At 43.3% G+C, this 23,234-nt stretch overlaps 1 protein-coding gene across 1 annotated transcript in view; it reads left to right on the forward strand.

Moving 5' to 3' along the window:
• Positions 1-21,709, forward strand: part of Gclc (glutamate-cysteine ligase catalytic subunit) — a 36,730-nt gene extending 15,021 nt beyond the window's left edge. The window contains exons 2-16 of the mRNA XM_050124578.1: positions 3,184-3,296; positions 4,248-4,430; positions 7,828-7,941; positions 9,535-9,593; positions 9,682-9,815; positions 13,095-13,169; positions 13,526-13,642; positions 14,460-14,598; positions 15,021-15,133; positions 15,349-15,441; positions 15,729-15,833; positions 18,916-18,997; positions 19,078-19,181; positions 19,285-19,405; positions 20,249-21,709. Coding sequence (XP_049980535.1) covers positions 3,184-3,296; positions 4,248-4,430; positions 7,828-7,941; positions 9,535-9,593; positions 9,682-9,815; positions 13,095-13,169; positions 13,526-13,642; positions 14,460-14,598; positions 15,021-15,133; positions 15,349-15,441; positions 15,729-15,833; positions 18,916-18,997; positions 19,078-19,181; positions 19,285-19,405; positions 20,249-20,460 — 1,764 coding nt within the window. The 3' untranslated portion in view covers positions 20,461-21,709. The remainder of the gene's footprint in view (positions 1-3,183; positions 3,297-4,247; positions 4,431-7,827; positions 7,942-9,534; positions 9,594-9,681; positions 9,816-13,094; positions 13,170-13,525; positions 13,643-14,459; positions 14,599-15,020; positions 15,134-15,348; positions 15,442-15,728; positions 15,834-18,915; positions 18,998-19,077; positions 19,182-19,284; positions 19,406-20,248) is intronic.
• The last annotated feature ends 1,525 nt before the right edge of the window (positions 21,710-23,234 follow it).

A 23,234-nucleotide genomic window follows, 5' to 3' on the forward strand; every position in this document is an offset into this window, starting at 1 on the left:
AAGGACCTAGTTTGGGGGTGGTGATTGATAATACTTTTGTGTGAATAGTTGAAGTCACCGTGCCCAGGAGGCCCCCACTGCTGTGTTATTTTCTCTTTAGCTTTCTTTCGGTTGTATCAAGGGAGCAATTGGGAAAGCCGTGAAATCGGGCGTCGTCATGTAATAATACTCAGTATGTATCGGGCGTCATCATGTAAGTCATTGGTTGTAGCTTTAGGCATCAGGTATGGAAAGCTTTGCCTTACGGCATCACTGTTATTGCTCGTCGCTAGATGGCCCAGCCAGGCCCGTGGCCCTGCTTTGGTCGTCAGTCTGCCAGCATTTTTAGGTGACAGTGCTGCACTGGAGTCATGAAATGAGCAAGAGAAAAACCTCATTTTGTTTTATATTTACTTATTTAAAATTGAAAAGTGCTCAGGAACTTTTGTTAGATTTCATTCAAACTTAGGCCTTATTTAAAAAAGGTCAGTTTTTCTTTCTCATGATATTTTCTATTCTGTTTGCTTCATGAGGTCATGGGATGATTATTTTCCAGTTAAGAGTCTGGTTTATTAGCATCTTCAATGTCTCTCACTTGGCTGGTATAAACAGGTGTTTAAGCTTTTTGCCCTTTTGCCTTTCTTGGAGCTTTACATTTGAGGATAGGATTTTCTGAAATTTAGGATTTCCATTTTAAACTCAGAAACTATCCAAAGTCCTTTCAGTATAATGACCACAGATATTCTTGCTTATTTTAGACACAGAGAAATGATGCAGACCCAGTAAAGTAAAAGTTATCTCTTAGCTTATCTTTTAGAAACCTTATTATCTGCTTATGATACCTATAACTGATAATGCCAGGCAGACGTGCATAGCCGTTGAATTAAAGGAGGCGTACCCTTTCGGGTTATCAGACGCAGCTTTGGAAGAACTTCCCTGGTCTGTCTGTGGGAGAGGGAACCTCTGGTGACAGGGTGGACTGTCCATAGCAGTGGGAACTTTTGGTATAGGAAGCATGGTGGCAGGAAGCCTAGATCTCAAGACAGAACCATAAGCAGCAGACACAGCTTTCAAGCTGTACGCCCCAGTGACCCACCTTTGCCAGCTGTATCTCTAATCTCAGAGGCTCCACGATCTCTCAAAACAGTGCTATCAGCTAGAGGCCAAGGGTTCAAGCACAGGAAGCTGTGGGAAGCATTTCACATTTCCACTGTAAGGTTAGGCTTCAAAGGTTAAGGTCTCTGTGTGAAGATGTCACAGGTAACCTTTCTCTTGGGCTCCTCCACAGACATCTTAACATGCCTGAGGAGACAGTACTGACTCGGGTAGTGAGTTTCATGGACCCCCTCCTGAGTTACAAAGCACCATGGTCCAACAGTGTTGAGCTAGTTAGGAGTCCTGGGTCTGTGGATGCTGACGGGCAGTCTGGCAGGTGGGCAACCCTTCTCCATTCTCCAGCCTTTTGATTTCACTACATTGATCGGGTGGTTATAACATCTTATTCTGTTTCACATACCTAAACCAAGTATGTCACCCATTTCTTAAACTAAAAATTCTTGATAGGAACCTAAATTCATCAATGAGATGGCTAGTAATATGAATATTGCAAGTGTTTCACTTGGTTGGTTGGCTAGGTTTCTTTTGTATGTTAAACTGTCAAACCATTTCCTGTGGTTATAAATGTTCATCCCTCTGTATGTTTTAACTGAAAAACAAGAGCCTCTTCAAAATGATTGCTTCTACCTGGTATGGTGGCAAATATCTGTATTCCTCTGTACTAGGGAGGCCAGGGCAAGAAGATTGTGAGTTTGATGTCAGTTTTGGCTGCACAGTGAGTTCAAAGGCCAGCCTGGGCAACTAAGTGAGACCCTGTCTAAAAACAAGACAATTAACAGCAAACCCATCAATACTGAGCTAAATCCACACAACTGAAAGATGAGGTACTGACTGTACTGATATCAATTCCACTCAGAAGGGAGCAGACAGGCTGCAGTCTGGCTCCTGGGTAGGTTTAAGGTTGGGATTCTGCATTTTTTTTTTTGCAAAACATAGAGAAAGGAAAGTAGATACACTCTCACCTACCTTTTTTGCTCCCCACCTTTCTTTAATAAAAATAAGCCCAGCCAGATAGATATATCTGGGGCTGGTTTGTCTTGTGGGTCACAACACGATCTCTAGAGCTGCTTCCGAAGAGTCAGCTAATCATTTGGTTGAATGACTCAGCTCTACAACTTCTTGTTTACATGTGAACGTGGGTATTTTACTTCATTCACAGATAGTGATTCATAATCTAAATTTCCACACCAGCTCTCATTGTTTTAAAGCATGCCATCTCAGAGAAAACAAAGGCAAGCTCAAGTTTTACTCTGTCCACAGAAGTCTGTCTTTGGTATTGACCTATGATTTCTCTTTCTCTCTCTCTCTCTCTCTCTCTCTCTCTCTCTCTCTCTCTCTCTCTCGTTAGGATTCTGTCAGGTGTAATACATGCACCAGTGTGTGCTGCATTATAAATGGTATTGCATTCCAGATCAAGGAAGTTGTCTTAAATTACTTGTACCATACCAAAACTAAATTGTTGGAGCCTCTAAAATAATATCTTTACATTGAAGGAGAATGGGGAATTAGAGGATTGTAGAAGAATCTACCAGGGACTGTAATTTATCTTGACTCAAATATCTGGAGAGTCTCTTTGTTAAAACAGCTCAGGAAATGAGCATTAGAATGGTTTTTTACAAACGCATTTCTCAGCATCTCGACTCGGAAGGCTTTTCCTCTAAGTAGCACTTGTCTAAATGGACATCTTGACCTTTCTGTGGGATATGGACTAGAACAGAGGAAAGAGGTTGAAGAATGAGTTCTTGACCTCCCATGACCTGTAGGTTTTCGTACCACACAAAGGACTTATATAGTGTGAGCAGATGTGACCATTTTCAGTTTCAGTGACTCCTTTACAACCATCACATTTCCCTGTTCCCTGCTCTGTTTCTTTTTTTGAGACAGGGTTTCTCTGTCTCAAAACCACCCTGGCTGTTCTGGAACTTACGCTGCAGACCAGGCTAGCCTCGAACTCAACTACTCAGAGATCCTTCTGCCACTGCCTCCCGAGTTCTGAGATTAAAGGCATGCACTTGCTCTATTTCTGAAGGTCATGTTGAGTTCATGTCTGGAAAAGCATTAATCTGTTGCCTTTATTACTTTCTGCAGGTGGAATACATGTTGGTGTCCTTTGATCATGAAAACAGAAAAGTCCAGCTGGTGCTGTCTGGAGAAGATGTTCTTGAAACTCTACAGGAGAAGGGGGAAAGGACAAACCCCAAGTAAGCTGATGGCTTGAGATCAGCCTAGTGGTTCTGGAGCCTTTAGAGTAACTAAGATCTAGTAACCCAGGATCTTGTCTCAGATTTTGAGAAGGCAAGATGACAGAGGTTAAGAGTGTAGGTTTGGGTCCCAAGTTATGGTTTCCAACTTTGGTTCATCTGCTCAGTTGATGAGTAGCCTTGAACAAGTCACCTGACCTCTCAGTGCCTCAGTCTTCTCATGACTATAAAGTGTGGTTAACAGTAGTTACCTCAGGGGAACTCAGAACACTGAGCACAGTTAGCTCCAGTGTGGGAGGCTTGTTTGTTCTTCAAGACACATTTCTGAGATAGAATGGAGATCCACAGTTCAGACAACTAAAGACAGTTTTTTTTCCTCTTCTCGTCCTTCCCCTCCCCCTCATCCTCCCCCCTTTCCTTCTTCCTCCTCTCTGTGTAGCCCTAGCTGTCCCAGAGCTCATTCTGTAGACCAGGCTAGCCTTCAACTCACAAAGATCCTCCTGCCTCAGCCTCCCGAGTGCTGGGATTAAAGGTGAGTGCTGGGATTAAAGGTGTGCACCGCCACACTCAACAATTAATTTTTCTGATTAAATATTTCTTTACATGGGAGTAGAGAGGGGCCAAGGCCACCTACTCTCTAGTTCAGTTTCTATTTAGTTGTTTTGGGAAGCTGCGTTGGAGGATCCTGACATAGAGCTGAAAGCCTATAACATGGGCTGACTTCATCCTGGACAGAATACCTGTGTACATTTTTAGTTACTTAGAAATATTTTAAACTCAACACTTAGCAACCTTAAGTATTTGAAAAGCTATAGAAAATTTACAGCTTTTAATAAGCCTTTTATTCAATTGTACCTAATAGCTTTAAAATTTTTAATACAACTTTTAAAAATTCTGAAGTAAATGGACCATAGTAAATGACAAGCTGAAACTAAAATGACTTCTCTCCAGCCACCCAACCCTCTGGAGACCGGAGTATGGAAGTTACATGATCGAAGGGACACCTGGACAGCCCTATGGAGGAACCATGTCTGAGTTCAACACAGTGGAGGACAACATGAGGAAACGCCGGAAGGAGGCCACTTCTGTGCTAGGGGAAAACCAGGCTCTTTGCACGATAACTTCTTTCCCCAGGTTAGTTTCTGCATCAACATGTTAGAACAGAAGTGTCAGACTAGAGACTATGAAGACCTGGCATTTCCTTTACAATTCTCACACTTAAAGACAGTTTGTACCTTTGTACCGTGCAGCACTGTCATTTTCAAAGTTCACGTCAAGACATAAAGTCTCTCACACACACGTAACACTCAAGCACACACACGTCTCGTGTTTTAAGTGAGTTTACAGTCTTATGCTACCCTTCACAGCTAACCTGCAGCATGTGGGGCCCATGGGCTGGGGGTTGGACTTGCCTACTGATGTTTGGTAGACTCTTCCATTAAGGCTGCTACAGTATTGCATAGCATCTTCAGTTGGTGGGTGGTGCCTGTGCACTGGTGAGAGCGCACGTGTGGACTGGCTTGGAAAGACCCTGTGACTGGTGGCCCGTTGGCAGTGTGGGGAGACCGAGACTTTGGCCTACTGGGGAAGAGCCAAGCCCTGGGGCTCCTCTCATTAGACTGTAGCAGTTGCGCTTGCTCACATTCTCAGAGGAGCATAGCATCTGCCCTCCAGTTGACTCTGAGCCATGGCTCCCAACCCCCAGAATGTCTTTGAACACTGGGGAGGGAGCATGCTTTCACAATCTGGCAGATAATCTAGCACAGATAAGGTGAGATCAGGGTATGGGGGCAGCGCTGAGCTCCTTGGGCACTTTGTTCCTGGTGTGCTCTTGCCAGATACCAACTGAACAAGCTGAGTCACATTTCTGTGGTGCTGTAAGCTCAGGGTTTGTCGACAAATCTAGTTAGGACAGTAAATACCCGTAAATAAACAGTGAAGATTAGAAAGGGGTGCACGAATGTCCAATATTAAATATAGTGCCACTAGGTGAGATCAGAGTTCTACTCACAAACCTTCTCTATGGGGGTGACTATTCATAACCTTAAAACACCACATTAGTAGCCAGGCTGTGCTGGAGCACACTTTTAATCCCAGGACTCAGGAGACAGAGTCAGGCAGATCTCTGAGTATGAGGCCAACCTGGTCTATAAGAGCTAGTTCCAGGTCAGCTAGGAAACCCTGTCTCAAAAAACAAAACAAAAAACCAAATAGCAACAGCAACAACAAAACCAGTATACTATTGATTTTTTTTTTTTTTTTTTTTTTTTTTTTTTGCGTGCGAGCTTTCAGCATCGTGCCCTCAATCTTAGAAGGACTTATTTTCAATAGGCGTTATGGTTTCTAAGCTCCTTGTGTAGTACCTACATATGGGAGTTCAAAACCTAAAGTCAGTCTTCAGACACTTAGAGATGCAGGAGCCTGTTCTGTTTCAGATCCAGGCAGACTTTGCTCTGCAGAGCTGAGGGCATAGCAGAGATTAATCAAATACCCATTATACAAATATGCAATCTGTATGACAGAATTAGGGAGTGCTGTGGCTGTGGCTATGTGGTGGATTCTGGGGTGCAGGAAGGCCTCGCCAAGGGAAAATGATTGAGCAGTGTCTAAAACTCTAGGAGTCACTTCATAGGGAAGGGAGCAGAGGCCTGATCTGGGGGAGGTAGAGGAAAGCAAGTTAGCTGTTGTGACCGGAAGCTGAGGTACAGGTGATTGGCGGGGCAGGCAGGTGTTGGGAACTTTGTTACTCTAAGAGCAGTTAATGGTTCTGTATGGGATAGTTGTTCTCTGGAGAAAAAGTTTATAGTGACTTCTTCCACTATAATGAATGGAAACAGGAATAGGGTCCATCAAAAAGTCTGTAATTCTTAAAAAAAAATCCAAGTTCTGTGTACTGGGATGGAAATTTGTTGACTTGTAAATGAAATAATAATAATAATTACTACTGATTTAGTTCTTCAAAACTTCCTTGTAGGGGCTGGAAAGATGACTCAGTGGTTGAGAGTGCAGACTGCTCTTGCACAGGACATGAGTTCAACTCCCAGCACCCACACTGGGTGCTCATACCTGCCTGTAACTCCAGCTCCAAGAGCTCCTATGCCTGCTGCCTCCAAGGCCAGACATGCACATACCCACATACACACACATAATTAAAAATAATAAAAACAAATCTTAAAACCAATCCCTGTACAGCAGATGATGAGGTTTTGCTGTATCGTGGAGTTGAGGAGGAAGTGGTGTGTGAAGTGTGAACAGTGTGGTTTTTCTCTAAGAAGAGGCACAGCTCTGTAGTCTGGGACAGTGCAAAACTGAATTTGAATTAACTTTATATGCAGTGAAAATCCAGCATCTAGTCAGTCTCGCTTCACTTGAGGTTCTCGTTGTTGTTTGGACAGCATGGCTGACAGGCTGTCGATCACTGCAGCATGCTCTGCTGGGCAGAACAAGTGAGTGCTACAGGTGGCGCTGTGATGTCAAAGTATGGATTCTGACTTTAGGGTCTGTCTAGCTGGGATTCCCCCAGGCTAATGTCTGTCACTCTCCTACAGGACTTTTTTAAGTTCACAGACTCAGAAAAGATGTACGTTTTTTGCGCGAATGCCCAGGAGGCCTTGCTGCTAGGAACTGTTTTCCAGATGAGGGCCACAGCTTCAGTTGTTTGTAGGGTGATGGGCAGCCTGCAGGCACTGGACTGTCCTTACAGAAAGTTTGGGCCAGTCATCTGCCAAGAGCCTGCTTTGTTTTGCATTCACTAACTTGGAAGGACTGCCTTACCGCAAGTGAGGTCTTCTTGAGGTTAAATTAGACAGTAAGGTTGGATCTTGGACATCAGAGGGCACTCTGCTGTAAATTGGGGCTACTAGAGACACTGTTTAACCTTGAGGGATTCCTGAGATCTGCAGAGGCAATAATCAGGACAGCTGGTCCAGAATCACCAGGAGACTGGAGCAATGTAGGAGATAAGGTTGAAGGGATTGTGAGCATTTGTAGCTAGTGAAAAACATTTCCAAAGCAATGTTTTACCTCATAACAGCATGTGACCAAGGGATTCGTTCTGGGGAAAGCTAAGTAAATGTTTCTGGATGCTGAGTGGAGGCTGATAAAGTCAAAATCAGCTGGGATAAGCAAATGAGATCACAATACAAGTCAATTCAAGAAGAAAAAAAGACTCCAAAGCGTTTTCATTGTTGGGAGCACTGCTAGGTCCTCCAGAGTGAGGAGTAATAGAAATTAGATGTTTGGGGTTTTTTTTTCTAATGATTTATTTATATGTGCATTGGTGTTTTGCCACCTGTGTCTGTAAGAGGATGTTGGATCCCCTGGATCTAGAGTTACAGACAGTTGTGAGCTGCTATGTGGGTGCAGGGAATTGAACTCAGGAACTCTGTAATAGCAGCCAGTGCTCTTAACCACTGGATCATCTCTCCAACCCTAGAAATTAGATGTTTTTAACCATTGCAAATTATGGTGATACTATAGCTAATTGATTCTGAAGCCATTTCTCATCTCTTCCTTTCTCAATTGGTTGCAGACTAGGCTGCCCTGGATTCACACTGCCTGAATACAAACCCAACCCAGAGGAAGAAGGCGCATCCAAGTCTCTCTTCTTTCCAGATGAAGCCATAAACAAACACCCCCGCTTTGGGTGAGTGTAGCTCAGACAGAATCTGCCTTCTGGTATACAATATTTGGTCTGGGAATTCCTCTTAAGTACGTACTGGATTCAGAGGAGACAGCAGACACACATCTGCTCATGTCCACAGGAGCCCAAAACTATTTCACTAACTGCATCCAGGTTTGCTTTGCCCGTTTCTAAGTCATCCTTAAAGTCCTTGGCTCCTTTTCTTCCCTTTAATTTACAGGTAGTTTTCAGTCCTAATTCTGCAAGCACGTGTATTGGGAGGTTTCCTTTACCTGTTCCTTTCCCACCGGGATCTGCCATCGCTCTGTATTACTCTGGGTGCCATGACAAGGTCAGATGTGGACAGCACCTCTTAGAGCGTAGGCCTTCTCCTTGTGTTCTCTAGGTCTGTAGTTTATATTTTAATTTTCAGCTTTTAAGTTGCTTTAGGTCCTGCACCAGCAAGATCTTTGCCTTCTACCTATGGGCTCACCTATGCTCCTGACCCAGTGTGGGGACACTAGGAATTCTAGGTTATTCTTTTCACGGGCCCCACATCTGTCACATTCAAAGTCTTTGCTTTCAGAGGCCCCCACCTATTTCACATTTAAAATCTTTGTAAGGGTAGACAAAGATTTATTTATTTGTTCTGCTGTTCCGCTGGGTTTTGTTGAAACAGGGTCTAGTTACATATGCCTTGGCTATCCTGGAACTTGTTGTGTAGAGTATGCTGATCTCAAATTCATAGTTTCCCAGCCTCTGCCTCTATAGTGCTGGGATAAAGGCATGTACCACCATGCCCAGCTAGACAAAGATTTATAAATACAGTTTCCTTGAAACATTTTCATGTGTTTAAAGAGAAAAATATTGAACTCTAAGAAAAGATGAACTGTGGTAGTTATGCAGTGCTGGCTCCAGAGTTGCTCACAGGAAAGGAGAGCACAGGAAGTCCTCCAGCTGTGTCCTGACCACTGAGGGAAGCTGGCCTCAGAGCAGATGAAGTGTTTAAACTAATCTTCTAGTAGTCAGACTAACATAAAAATGGAGCGAACCTAGTTTTATAATTTTTTTAACCTGTGTAAATTTATTTTAATCTGTGTCAAGTGTTATTGCAATTTGTAATCAGTTTTAAAAAATTGGCGGCAATTTTTCCTTTATTTGTACTGTTAAAATCATGTTTGAATTAGAACTAGTCATGGCAAGTGCTCAGTGGTTATTGTGTGCATCAGCTGGGAGTCAGGCTAGTGCTGCGGAATTGGGGGAACTGAGGCAGGTAAAGGATTTAGACTTCAATGATACCAAAACCTTAATACCAAAACCGAAGTTCTTAAATTTGAGTAAAATCATTGTATTTTCTATGGGAAGTGTTAGAATTCACCAGACTGTGGCTGGCCTTGAACACCTGAACTGGACCTCGGGTTAGCGCTAGATGAGCAGGGGAGATGGAACCACCCAGAGCTGCGGGTGCCAGGCCTCTGCTAGGAAACTCTAGAGCTGCATGCTACATGGCTGTCTTGGCATTTTAGTTTGAAGTCGGATTCAGTTCCATTCCTTTTAATGTTCTCAAACTCTATAATATGGCAGTCTTGGGTGACCTCTTCTTTTGTTTGATTTTAGTACCCTAACAAGAAACATCCGGCACAGGAGAGGAGAAAAGGTCGCTATCAATGTGCCGAGTAAGTCTGGCTGTGGGGTGGTGCAGCCTGTTGAAGTTGGCCTTGATTCTCAACTGTTTCTTCTTCTTTTTAATTAACTTTAATACAGTATTTAAAGACAAGAACACACCATCTCCATTTGTAGAAACATTTCCTGAAGATGAGGAGGCAGCAAAGGCTTCTAAGCCAGACCATATTTACATGGATGCCATGGGATTTGGGATGGGCAATTGCTGTCTTCAGGTATTGCGTCCATTACTGAAGAGACTAAGTGTTCTCTTCCTTTCTTCTTACTAACTCTATGCATGTTTCTTGTTTAAAAATCACCCTTTAATCAGATTCAAAGATAGCTTTTCTGAAATGAGACCGTTTTCATAACGTTATTTATAACTGTCTTTTGACTAAGAATTTAAGAATTCACCACAAAGATGTGTTGTTGTTAGTGAACTTAAATGTAAAGTACTTGTGAATTCTCTTTCTAAAAGCTTGATTTTTACTGCCACCTAGTGAGAGCCTTTGAGGATATCAGACAAGGTGTTATCTCTGAAAATGACTTCTGGTGGGAGAACCCAGTGATTTTTGTGACCCAAGGGAAAAGTTCTTTGGCATATAAATGTTTATGTTTGTATAGTCACCTCATTGTTTAAAGGGAATAAATCCTTAACAGCCTTTTGCGTTGCTCCTGGCAAAGTTACACAGGAGATACAACAACATACTCTGTTCACTTAATTAACATTTGGGTCGAGTCAGGTAACTGATAGCCCTTGGCAGTCCTTGCTCCCACTCCCATGCAGGCAGGCCCATGGTTGCTTGGTGACTCTGCCCCGCCTTAGTCATTCAGCTTCCTCCATGCTTTCTTTGGCTCATTTTATTAAACTGGACCATAGCCTCAGCATTCTTCTCAAGGCTGCAGGAATACACATGTTTGTCACATAAGCTTCCAAACTGTTGTTTTTAAAACTACAGATGAAATCCAGATTGACTACCCAAGTCAGACTTTCCCATGCTGTTTCTATAACATGATAAAGGACAAGGCATTTTGTTTCCTCCACTTATTTAGGTAAGATTGGACATGTGGCTTCCAAACAGAGGTCAGTCCCTTCCCTTAGAAATGGTCGCACTTCACTTAAAAAGAGGCTGCCTTAACCGCATTATCTGCTTCCCATCTTAAATACAAACATTTCTAGAATGGACCATTAAACTCTAGTACTTAATACCTGGCTTCAGTATTCCATGAGTGGTCTGGGAACCCAGCCTTGTTTAATACTGAGCCAGGGAAGCAAGTTACTGAAACACAATTCCAGAGGGACATTTCTGTGTGTGAAGAAGACACAGTTCTCTATTCTATTTAAGGCGTGAATTTAATATTCCCCATAACATTCCACTTTAAAAAGTTATAGTCACAGATAATTAAAATGTGTAATAAATGAGATGAGTTCACAAACAGCCACAGACGTTCCTGACTAGAACAGAAAGCACCCCAAAAAGGATGGGAATTTTTTTAGTTAATGGAAGACTTAACTGAACAAAATGAAACAGCTTCAAATTAGTGAGCTTGCCGAGGGCTAGTGGTGCTTGCCTGTGTGTGACCCCGCTGCAGAAGGGCTGTAAGTTCAGGGTATCCTGGGTTCCCTAATGAGATTTACAAAGAAAGTAAATCTTCAGTCTTTTTTGAGAACCATTTAATAAATAAAAAGGTCATGACCTGCTATGAGTTTGTTGGTTTTTTCCACTTAAGAAAATTATGTGGCTTCAAAACTGAATTCTAGGTAAACTGTAGATTCGGTTTCTAACATCTGTGTATTTATAGTTCCTCCTCTGCCTCTTGTCGGTGTCATGATAACATTTCCTCCCATGTGATCCTTTAAGAGGAAAGCAAAAGCGAGAGCTTGCTATGTTGTGCCTCTGCTAAGGTGTCAGAGCGCCTTGGTTTTGCTTCTCCACTGAGACAGCACCTCCAGCGATGTTCCGTACTGCTTCAGCTCCAGAGCCAGGGAGGTGGTCAGGGAATCTACTTCATGTAACTAAGACGTTAGGAGTGGAATTTTCAAATTTCAGTTGCTGTTTTTCTTAGATTTTTCTAATCCTGACTTTCCAGGATGTATCTACTATCTACTGCTGTTTCCCAGGCTACCTGAGAAAAGTCAGTCAAATCATTCAGAGAAAATGTTCATTACATTATCTGCAAACCAAAGATAGTAACACACAGTAGCAAACACAGAAGTCCCAGAAAGGAACTAGACCAACTAAGAAACACAAGCCTAACAGAACCATCACAACACCTGGCAACACTTGGATCTTTTAAATCTCAGAGGTTTTTAAAGTAGCTCTGCATACTTTTCCCCCATGTTCCTGTCTTTATTATCCTCTTACCTACATGACCCTCTGTAAATTTAGTAAGTGGGTGGCAGACACTGCCCCACATGCTTGGGATTTAGAATGGCAAGACTAAGTCCAATAGCTCAGCCCTAAGTGATAAGAAAGACCACAGTCAATAAACCATGCTTTGCTTATCCAGTCTTCCCATTCCACATCGAGTCCTTACTACACATAAAGTGCATGCATGTGTGTATGCATGTTTGCTTCCTTCCTTCCTTGTGTGCATAGACAGAGACCAACCTCAGGTGTCATTCCTCAAGTGCTATCCACAAAAGTCACTCACTCATTGGCCTAGAGCCAGTAAGCCTTAGGGATCTGCCTGTCTTTGTTGTCCCAGCTCCAAGACTATAAACACAAGCCAAATTTTGGAGGTTCAAGTGATCAAACTCAGGTCAGAGTGCTAACAAGGCAAGCATCTCACTGGTCTATATCCCTGACCTCACAAGTTGGTTTCTAAGTCCCATGTCACTGGTGGAGCTACCTTGCCTTGCTTGTCAGTAACCTCATCTTCAGCCCTCCTCAATTTTTACTGTGGCCTTTGAAACCCATTTTCTTGATGGCTACAGCATTGCTTACCATTGTCTTGATCTGCGGGGGCTAGGGAGATGTCGGTGCTTGTAACTGACATGTGCCTTTCACGTTAGCACTAACGTGGAACTCACAGGAAGATCAGGACACCGGCCATTTAAACACTTGTTTCAGTAGCCAGTCGCCCATGTGATTCAGTTGGTGTGTCCCCATGGAGCTTGTTTGATGTCAGAAGGGATAGTTGAGATATAGAGTTAAACTGTCAGAGCTGAGACTGCTCTTTCAAGAGGTAAGCACATAAATTATTTTCTGCATCAGGCCAAACAACTTTTTGTTGTTTTTGTTTTCAAGACAGGATTTCTCTATGTAACAGCCCTACCTGTTCTAGAAGTCACTCTGTAGACCAGACTGGTATCGAATGCACATAGATCTGCCTGCCTCTGTCTGAGTGCTGGGTTTAAAGGTGTGAGCCACCATGCCCGGCCCAAGACAACTTCTAAACAAAGCTCATCTCTAAAGCCTTCTTATCTGTGACCCCTTCTTCTCAGACTGACTTCTTATGGGGCCTGACGATGAATTTATGTTGTCATTTTAATCACTTTTATTCTTAAACAGGTGACATTCCAAGCCTGCAGCATATCTGAAGCCAGATACCTTTATGATCAGCTGGCCACTATCTGCCCAATTGTTGTAAGTAGAACGTATGTCTTCCTTTAAACATATCTGTGAAGAAAATAAGACCACAGGTGCTATTTAATGAACTAATAACACATAGAGAACTGAGGAGTCAAACTATTGCTATTTATGATAATACTAAGTTTGAGTGTGAACATCCTTTCTCCCTGTGCTAAGTATGTCCCCATGTTGTAGAAGAGAAGATTCAATAATAAGTAAAGCCTTGGAGTCCTTCTTTGTACATTCTGTTTATAAAAACAGCAGCCGGGAGCTACCAGTAGACCCTCCAGGACTGCATGGGCTGATGAACGGGTGGGAGCCTCCCCATGTGTGCAGCACTGTGACCTGCATTTGCTCACTTGTGTTTTTAGATGGCTTTGAGTGCTGCGTCTCCATTTTACCGAGGCTACGTGTCAGACATTGATTGTCGCTGGGGAGTGATTTCTGCATCTGTAGATGATAGAACACGGGAGGAGAGAGGCCTGGAGGTAGGAATGTTTTTCTCCTTAACCTTACACAGGTAATGTGTGCATATTGCACATACTTGCATTTTGAAGCCTCTCTTAGATATTTACCCTCTGGGTGTTCACATAAGGGAAGAGAATATAGGTGGTGAGCCTGGCTTTGTTTTAAGTGGGTATGTGAGGAGGAAGGTGAGTGGTTAGTTTGGGGAGGGAGGCAGTTTTTATCCTTGCTTGAAATCTGTATTAGTTGTTGCTTCTTTTAAAAATAGTGGTAGAAGTCACACTGACGGCTGCTTTACCAGAAAGTCCTGGCACTGCACGAGTGCTGTATGTCCAGTGGAGTCTGTTAGGAGGCGCTGTTGTCAGATGACTGTCTCATTCACAGGCTTAGGCTGTGCCCCGTAAGGACAGATCAGCACTGTTAGCATCTCTGGTCACACTCCAGAGTGTGTGTCACCATAGCCATGGAGAGCCAGGCGCCCAGGTTCATCGTAGATGAGACTGTCCAGGACAAGGACCTGACTGGACATCAGTGTTCTTAGAGGTTTCCACAAAGGATGTCTCCATTAAGGGCTTTTCTGCTCTGGTCCTGTCATAATCACCCACAAATTGTTGAACATACTTTATAAATAAAAACAAGCTTGCAATTTTATTATTGTGTGTGAAAGAGAAAGCGTTGGGGAGTGCAGGTGTTCCTCAGCTTGTGTATAGAGAGGTCAGAGAACAACATTGTAAGTCATTTTCTCCACCATAAGTTCCAAGGGTTGAACACAGGCCACCAGGCAAATGTGCTTCTATTGAATTCCTGGGTGTTAATTTTAGACCATGTCTTCTGTTTTAGCCTCTGAAGAACAATCGCTTTAGGATTAGTAAATCTCGGTATGATTCCATAGATAGCTATCTATCTAAGTGTGGGGAGAAATACAATGACATCGACCTGACCATCGATCAAGAGATCTATGAGCAGCTCTTGCGGGAAGGTGAGCAGCCCTCCTGCTAAGCCGATCATATGTGCACCTTTTGTTCTTGAAAGCGCTTTGAACTTTTGCTGACTCCTGGTCTGGTTTCTGTTTTTAGTGCGAAGTCTCTAACTTTTCTTATGAGGCTGCTTGTTCCTAAAGTTTCAAGTTCCAAATACTTGTGAGATCTTCTTGACTTTTAGCAAAAGGAACTTTTTGGAGCTCTGTATCTAGGTCCACACCAGTGCCCAGCAGGCATTGTGTGAGGAGTGAGTAAACTCCGACTCTTCCCCAGTGTCCATAGGATAAAATCCTGGGCAAGGTGAGAACACTGAACCACCCAGCCACTTCCTACGTCTAGACACCCTTTCTTCAGTCTGTGGACTTAGAAATTGTACAGGTGCCTTCCCTTTGCAGTTAGTCCTTGCGATCTGTCTTTGCAGGCCTTGATCATCTTTTGGCACAGCATGTTGCTCATCTCTTTATTAGAGACCCACTCACCCTTTTTGAAGAGAAAATACACCTGGATGATGCCAACGAGTCTGACCATTTTGAGGTATCTCCCATTCAAATGAATTTCACTTCACAAACTTTTGTTTTCTAACAGGTCACACTCAACAAAGTCCCAAAGTTGTAACTTTCTCGTATTTGTAAATTGGGAGGTATTAGGTATAGATACACAGTAAACAGTCTTCGTCCCTCATTAAATACACGTCATCTGTGTTCTGAATGTGTAGAAAGTTGATTTTGTTCTATTTCTTTTTGTTATAGAATATTCAATCCACAAACTGGCAGACAATGAGATTTAAGCCTCCTCCTCCAAACTCAGATATTGGATGGAGAGTAGAGTTCAGACCCATGGAGGTGAGACACGTGCTTCCGCTCAGAAGCTCCCTTCTGACCACTCCCCACCCGCCTAATGTTCTCCTCAGAGGGCTCTGAGTTCATTCGAAAGCAGTAGGAATCCAAATGTGCCTATGAATAGCAACTCCAAAAGCCACTGGGAGCTGATATCAGCGCCTGGACCTGGAGAGAGGGCTCAGCCTCAAAGGGGGACGATGAAAGTGCTCAGGAATAATGCAGTCTGGAGGGCTAGGGAGGGGGAAGCTGGGGCAGGCAGTCGATCTCTAACAGTCTGGTCTTCACCACAGGTGCAGTTAACAGACTTTGAGAACTCGGCCTATGTGGTGTTTGTGGTTCTGCTCACCAGGGTGATCCTCTCATACAAACTGGATTTCCTCATCCCACTGTCCAAGGTAATGATGGGTGGTTAGAGCCATGAGCATAGACAGTGCAGAGGTGTTTACTTACCGTGTGCACTGTGCAGTTCCAGCCTGTCCTTACATAGAGTTTTCTTACCTATCAGGATAAACTGTCTCTGCTTTGACTCTGCTTTTTTCCCTAGGACCAAATTTATCTCTCGAGGCTTTGTTTAAAGACAATGGCTGGAGATGGTCCCACAAACTAGGCCACCCCCTAAAAGTCTGTTTGGTCTACGATGTCAAAATTAGGATGATTGGGGGATTACTGATAGAATTCAGGCAAAGGTCTCAGTGCAACCAAACTTGGGATGTTTATGGAGGATGTGATTTAGATTACCAAATTAAGAGTTAGAAATCTCACCCCAGGAAGACCAGAGAAGAGGCTTCCTGGAGGAAGTTGGCCAGTAGAGTTTTTGAGCCTGCCCTTGCACAGAGGCCACAAAGCTTTTGTTTGTGGTCTGAGGCAGTCCTTAAGGTGGTCAAGGCCATGAGTTCTTCTTGACATAGTAATGGATGGGAAAGACTGTTAAGTAGAGTGGAGGCTCTGCTGCTGTGGACTGCTGCTAAGGAGTCAGAAGGGCTTTGTCAGAAGCTTATTGCCCATGGGTGTGTGCTGACTACATCAAATCCACCCAAAGAAAAGTCCTTGTGAGTTACTCATCCAGGCTTCTGTTCCTGAACATGACTAGCTGTCCTAAAGCTGGCAGAAAGCTAAGAAAAAATATCCTTGAGAAGGTTCGGCATCCTCACTTGACAGTCCTAGTGAAGCAGTTAACTTCAGCACCCAAATCTAGGAATTTTATTTCTCCCCTGAAATGTCCTGAACAGGAGAGACGGTGAGGACACCTGCGAGGGAGAAAGGATGGCATTACTTCCTTACTGAATGTAATGCCAGAGAGATTGAAGGAGCACTGTCTGAGCTCCTTCCCATCCAAAGGAGTTCTCCCTGTTGTTTAATTTAGTGTGTGACCTAGTTTGTTTTCTGTGACTGTGGAGAACACAATGGCCAACAGCAACGTAGAGCAGGTTTATTTTATCTTAGGATTCCAGGTCCTAACTCATGAGGGAAGTCAGGACGGGTGCTAAAGGCTTAGTTGCTTAGCATCCTGCTTTTCTATACAACCCATGATCACCTGTCCAGGAGTAACACCACCATGATGGGATTGTCCCTTTTCCCACATCAGTTGGCATCAAGAAAATACCCCCAGTGTTGCCAACAGTCCAGTCTGATAGAGGCATTCATCAGTTGAGGTTGCCTCTTCCCAAGATGACCCTATCTTGTATCAACTTGACATAAAAAACAAACTAGCATTCTGTGTATGTGGAGCGGGCAAGGAGATGCTGTGTGGCAAGGGCCACTTTCTCATTATTGGATTACATTCTCCCTGTGTGCACAGATGACAGAGGCGCCTGGCTAGCTTTGGAGAGATCTCTCCTTTGTTTATGGTTTCCCTCCCTCAGTGTTGGTTTTGTTTAGTGGTAGAGAGGAACTTAGGACTTCAGGCATGGGAAGCTGGTACTCTACAATTCAGTTACACTCCGCTGCAGTCTGAGGTCTTGAATAAGGGCTCTGTTCTCATTCAGAAGGGCAAAGGTGCCCAGGATTCTAATCCTGTCACACTGGGGATTGGATACCATCATGTAGATTTTGAGGTTACATGGACACTCAATTTTGGGCAAATGCATTCTAATGCTAGACACTGAGAGAATAATACTTTCAAAACTAAGAAACAAAGAAAATGGTCTGGAAAGATAGCTAAGCAGTTATTAGCACTAACTGCTGTTGCAGAAGATCAAGGTTTAGTTCCCAGCACCCTCATGGTCATAACCAGCTGTAACTCTAATTTGGGGTCGAAGGGGTTCCAGCACCCTCTTCTAGACCCTGGGTACTGTATCTATCTATCTATCTATCTATCTATCTATCTATCTATCTATCTACCTACTCTGGGCACTGTATCAGTCTATCTGTCTATCCATCCATCTATCTATCTATTTTGGTTTTTTGAGACAGGGTTTCTCTGTAGCTTTGGAGCCTGTTTTGGAACTAGCTCTTGTAGTCCAGGCTGACCTCAAACTCACAGAGATCCACCTGCCTCTGCCTCCCAAGTGCCGGGATTAAAGGCGTGTGCCACCACTGCCCAGCGTGAGTGATTCTTTACCACCACAAAGAATAAGAAAAATAGAACACTATTAATCATCAGTGGCAGAATAGGCTAATGCACTTGGGAAGCTGAGTCAGGAGGATAACAAGTTCAATAAGCTTGTCTCCATAAACAAGAACCTGTGTCAAACATAAAAAATAAATATGAGAAGAGCATTTGTTTAAAACTGAAATTAATTCCAAATGACTGGCTCAAGAGCAAGAAAAAGAAGGAAGAAAACTTGTTAGCATTATAAAAGCAGAGCGAAGAACGGAATGTGAAGAGTAACCCACAAAAGAGAAAGCAGTAAAGATAAGGGGCGACAGAAAAGGACTCAAAGGTGGCTGTGCAGGTACAGGCTCTTGCCTCCAAGCCTGGTGACCTGAGATAGATTCCCAGGACCCATTTAGTAGTGGGAGAGAACTGACTCCCACACAAGCCGTCTCCTGACACACAGAAAGATAAATACATGTAAAAATGCTTTTAAGAAGAAACAAGTATCAAATTGCAACACTCTAGTATGGCTTGGTTTGTAAAACATTTCCAAAGCAAGGAGAAATGCTGGAAATAAGAGATAGACAGTGACCTTTTAGAAAGATAACAGGAATAACTTAAATGTTTAAAGAATTCACGAATGAGTTAGCAGGTAGGCAAATGGCATTGGTGACTTTGCCCTTGGTGAGCCAATACTGTATACCTGAAGGAAGCCTGCTGCCCCTTTGCTCACTTAAGTGAGGCAGGCTTGGGGAGAACACAGGCTTGAGACCAAGATCTCAGGCCCTCCCACGCCTCAAGACCTTGGCAAGCCTTAGGAAGGAGCATTTTCTACTTGGGTTATGTAAAGTGAGCTTCTTCTGAAGCATCGAAGTGATGAAGGCACTTGCTTGTTACGTCCAAGATGTTCTGACTTAGTCCTGATTCTCTTTCTCCATTAGGTTGATGAAAACATGAAAATGGCACAGAAGCGGGATGCTGTCTTGCAGGGGATGTTCTATTTCAGGAAGGACATTTGCAAAGGTATCATGTGTTCGGGTTTCTAGGGTCGGTTTATGCTGAACAGGCTGCTGAAGCTCCTCTGTGCTCCCCTTGGTTGGCAGGTGGCAATGCCGTTGTGGATGGGTGTAGCAAGGCCCAGACCAGCTCTGAGGCAGCAGCAGAGGAGTACACCCTCATGAGCATAGACACCATCATCAACGGGAAGGTACGGCCTGAACGGGGCTTGTCATCAATGGGAAGATTCAGTCTGGACGGGGCTTATGCGATGAGCACCAGCCGGCAGAGTTTATAATGTGTTCTTCTTGTAGGAAGGGGTGTTTCCTGGACTCATCCCCATTCTGAACTCCTATCTTGAAAACATGGAAGTAGATGTGGACACCAGATGCAGTATTCTGAACTACCTAAAGCTAATTAAGAAGAGAGCGTCTGGTACAGTAGATTTTCCCCTCTTCTTTGTCTTGACTCTTTACAGTATTTGACTCTGACATGCTTAACAGTATGTCACACTCCAGCCATGCTCTTTTAACATTTGATAATCCTACAGTTGCATATACCTTAAAATCTTAGGATCACAGTTTTAAATTGAGAGAGCGTTTTCCCCCTTACCTGTAGGAAATAGTGATACATTTTTAAAGGTGGTATTTCGATGAGGTGGTGTCATCTATGTGTATTGCATGTCACCGTGAACTTTGGTCAGGCTGAAGAGCCTGCACCGCTGGCTTGTGTGCAGCTCTCAGCTCGTGCTGCACAGCAGCCTGCCGAGCACCTTTGTCAGTTGGGGATCTGTTTACAGTGCCTCACTGGCCTTGCCAGTGCTTACGGGGAGCAGCTCACGCAAACCTCCGTGTGCATGCTAACACCGTCTCGACAAAGGTTCTGTAAGAACACATCACCTTCAGAATCCTTTATCTACGGCTTCCCTTTTATTCTATGTGCTCCTTAACTGTAAGGGACCCTGTAGTCCTTTGTCGTAGTCATAGCCCACTGGCCAAGAAGGACAACATAGCTCTTATAAACAATACTGACCCTCAGTCCCTTAAGAGCTGGTGGTGTCAGCCTATGGGTGGCATCTATCTAACTGGGATGTATATGCCTGTTGCTGTCCTGCAGTCGTCCGCTTGTCCCCATTAGCAATCTTTTGAATGTGGTGAAAGCTACCCTTTTAGCTTTTAGCGTGTGACACTCCCAGGTCATGCAGACTTCACTTTAGAGACATGTGTTTGCGAGTTATCAAATACCCACTTCTTAAAGCACCTAATTTTTTTCTTTCAGGAGAACTAATGACAGTTGCCAGATGGATGAGAGAGTTCATCGCCAACCACCCTGACTACAAGCAAGACAGTGTAATAACTGATGAGATAAACTATAGCCTCGTTCTGAAATGTAACCAAATTGCAAATGAATTATGTGAATGTCCAGAGTTACTTGGATCAGGATTTAGAAAAACAAAGTACAGTGGAGGCAAAAGTGACTCTTCAAACTAGACACCCAGCAGAAAGAGGTGCATCGCTCTCTAGCGAGTGACAGCGGCAGCACTCGCTGCTGACCCAATCGGATGCCGCGAACACCACCATGGCCTGTGGTGTTCCTGTGCCAGTGGCCAGTGGTGCTAGCAGCTTCTTCAGTAGGTAAACCTGAGTTTGTACATGTATATACTAAAGTATTTTTATGATTAACAATGTATTTTAATAACATTGTATCTAAAGTCATAGTGAACTGGCTTGTACATTTTGAATCCTTACTCTGGAGCAACTAGTGTCTAGGCAGTTTTGTAAATGTAATTGTACAATAATACCTGCATTCCAGAGTTTAAATGTTTACTGTAAATCTTCCTTTAATACTACCTGGGCCCTGATTCACTGAAATTTACTTAAAAATGCTTTCTTGTAACTGTTTTTTGAGTTGCCCCCTTTGCTGCGTAAGTAAAATCACTGGATTGCACTGACGCCAGAGGGTGAGGCACCCTGCCCGTGCTAGTCTTTCCCAGAGCAGTCCCACGCTCTCACCACTGGACTGAACTCTGCCGGCTCTTAGAAAAGAAACTCCTTTGGGATTTGTCTAAAATATACATACTCAGAGTTCATGTGTAGAGAATATTGGGGGTGATTTTTTTGTTTTTGAAAAGCAAAATCATTCCCTTCTGTACACACCAACAGCTCTGTCAAAGCTGGTGTCTGCTCGTCCACTTCCACCGTTGTCTGGTCACTGTGCTAGTGACCGTCAAATCAGTGCAGCTGCCAAGGTTTCTGTTACTCTTTCTCTGGTTTGCAGTAAGCACACTGGTAGGCTGTCTTCTGACAGCCGTCATTCCAGATTTCCCTGGGGAGTATTCTGCATTCCGCTTGCTTTCTCTGTAAAATTCAGATCAATCATGAAATGCACTAATTTTTGGGAATCAGGACCCTAAATGTTTAATTGTAAATAATTTGTTTTATAAATTGCTTTAGCTTTATCTTCTTCATTGTTAACTCAATTTAACTACTTCAGAAATAACTGTACTGTAGATTAAGCCAAGCTTTATGGATATAAATATTTACACTGTAATGCCAATTTTGAAAGATTGCAATAAAGCTGCTTCAGCTTAAAACTTTAAGGACTAGGATTAGCTATATATTTCATTTATTTTGGAAATGTAAAGAAAGTCCTTTTTTTCCTCTACAATTTTGTTATGTAAGTCAGGTTGTAAAAAGAATAAAATGTTTGTGGTATAAGAAAATAAAAGAATGGACATCATGGGCTGGCGAAATGTCTTTGATTTAGAGCACTGACTGTTCTTCCAGCGGTCCCAAGTTCAATTCCCAGCAATTGCATGGTGACTCACAACCATCTGTAATGGGATCTAATGCCCTCCTCTGGTGTGCAAGCATACGTGGAGACAGAGCACTCATACAAAAAAAAAAATGGAATTCATATTCAAAAGCTAGTGCATGTATGAGTGGTTTTAAGGGTTTTTTAAGTTTTTGTTGTTTCTAACTATGTTACCTGGCTACTGATTTTGCACCCACTCTGTAGATCAGGCTGATCTTGAACTCACAGATACCCACCTGCCTCTACCTCCTTAGGACTGTTAAAAGCATGTGCCAACATGCCTAGTCTTGATTGGGAAGATTTTTAATTAGGCCTGATTGTGTGGTGTCATTTCATCGTTGCAGCTCCCCAGCCCTTTAAGAAGAGGACCGGTAATAAAGACAGGCAGATCTCCCTTGGTAGCTAGCTTTCACACACACCCCTGTCAAACACGACAGAGACTGCTTTGCCTTGGGAAATGAATTTTCCTTTTAATCTCAGCCACTCTCATACTGCTGGGCCAGTGATGACCTGGAAAATGTAGTCTACACTGGAGACACTTAGACTAGAGAATTAACAAGTCCTGCAAAGCTGTTTTCAGCCTGTCTGGATCTGAGTCCACACTCCATGCCCTCACATAGACTGAGCTCATTTTTATTGGTCCACACCTTGAGTACAGAACTAAGACAAGTGGAGCCCTGACATGAAGGAGAGACAGTGTACACAGCAGGAGGGCTATCCCAAAGCAGTGCTCGCATTAGGCAAAGGAAGCACAAAAAGAGATTTTATTTTGCTCAGGGACTTCATTCAGAAAAATGCTTTAGGGACATTCCCAAGCATGATCAGTTTAAGGTGATAATTTAAGAAGGAAAATGAGTGTGCTTAGTTTGAGAACATGGTTTACACTTTTGAAAAGTTGAAATGGAAAACAAGAACACCTATTGATTGCTGGGTTTTCATCAATTTTAGCTACAAGTAAAGGGAAAAACATATGGGAGGTACATGCAGAAGCGTGTGCCCCAAAGGGCTTTCCCTTGCTCTCCCTTCCTCTGGGCAGTACACAGGCTGTGACTTCCCCGGCAGCGCTTCTACATAACCTGGAGTCCACATCTCTGCATTACTAATAAGCTATGTAAACCTGCTCTGTCTGCTGATTGCATGAATAGCAAGATTCATTACCACTTCGCCCCCAAGTTACAGATACATCAGCTTAAAGCACCAATCCGTATATATCTAGACTGTTCTCTTGCCGAATTTCAAACCAGGCACATTTCAGCTTGACGTATATGCTCCACTCCTGACAGAATAAGTCTGACCCGCAACACATGAGCTATACCATTCAAACAGAATTCAGGATTGTGAGCTAAATTATAAAACACTGACAGGAATAAAAGATGCTTTGTCTTCGGTAAAAGTATATGAAGAAGACTTCTGGAACCCCGCTAATCAAACAATTTTAAAGAGGGAGTTT

This window comes from Alexandromys fortis, unplaced genomic scaffold (genome assembly GCF_014885135.2).
Source record: "Alexandromys fortis isolate MF-2015 unplaced genomic scaffold, M_Fortis_MF-2015_v1.1 scaffold_22, whole genome shotgun sequence".
In the NCBI taxonomy this organism is placed as follows: Eukaryota; Metazoa; Chordata; class Mammalia; order Rodentia; family Cricetidae; genus Alexandromys; species Alexandromys fortis.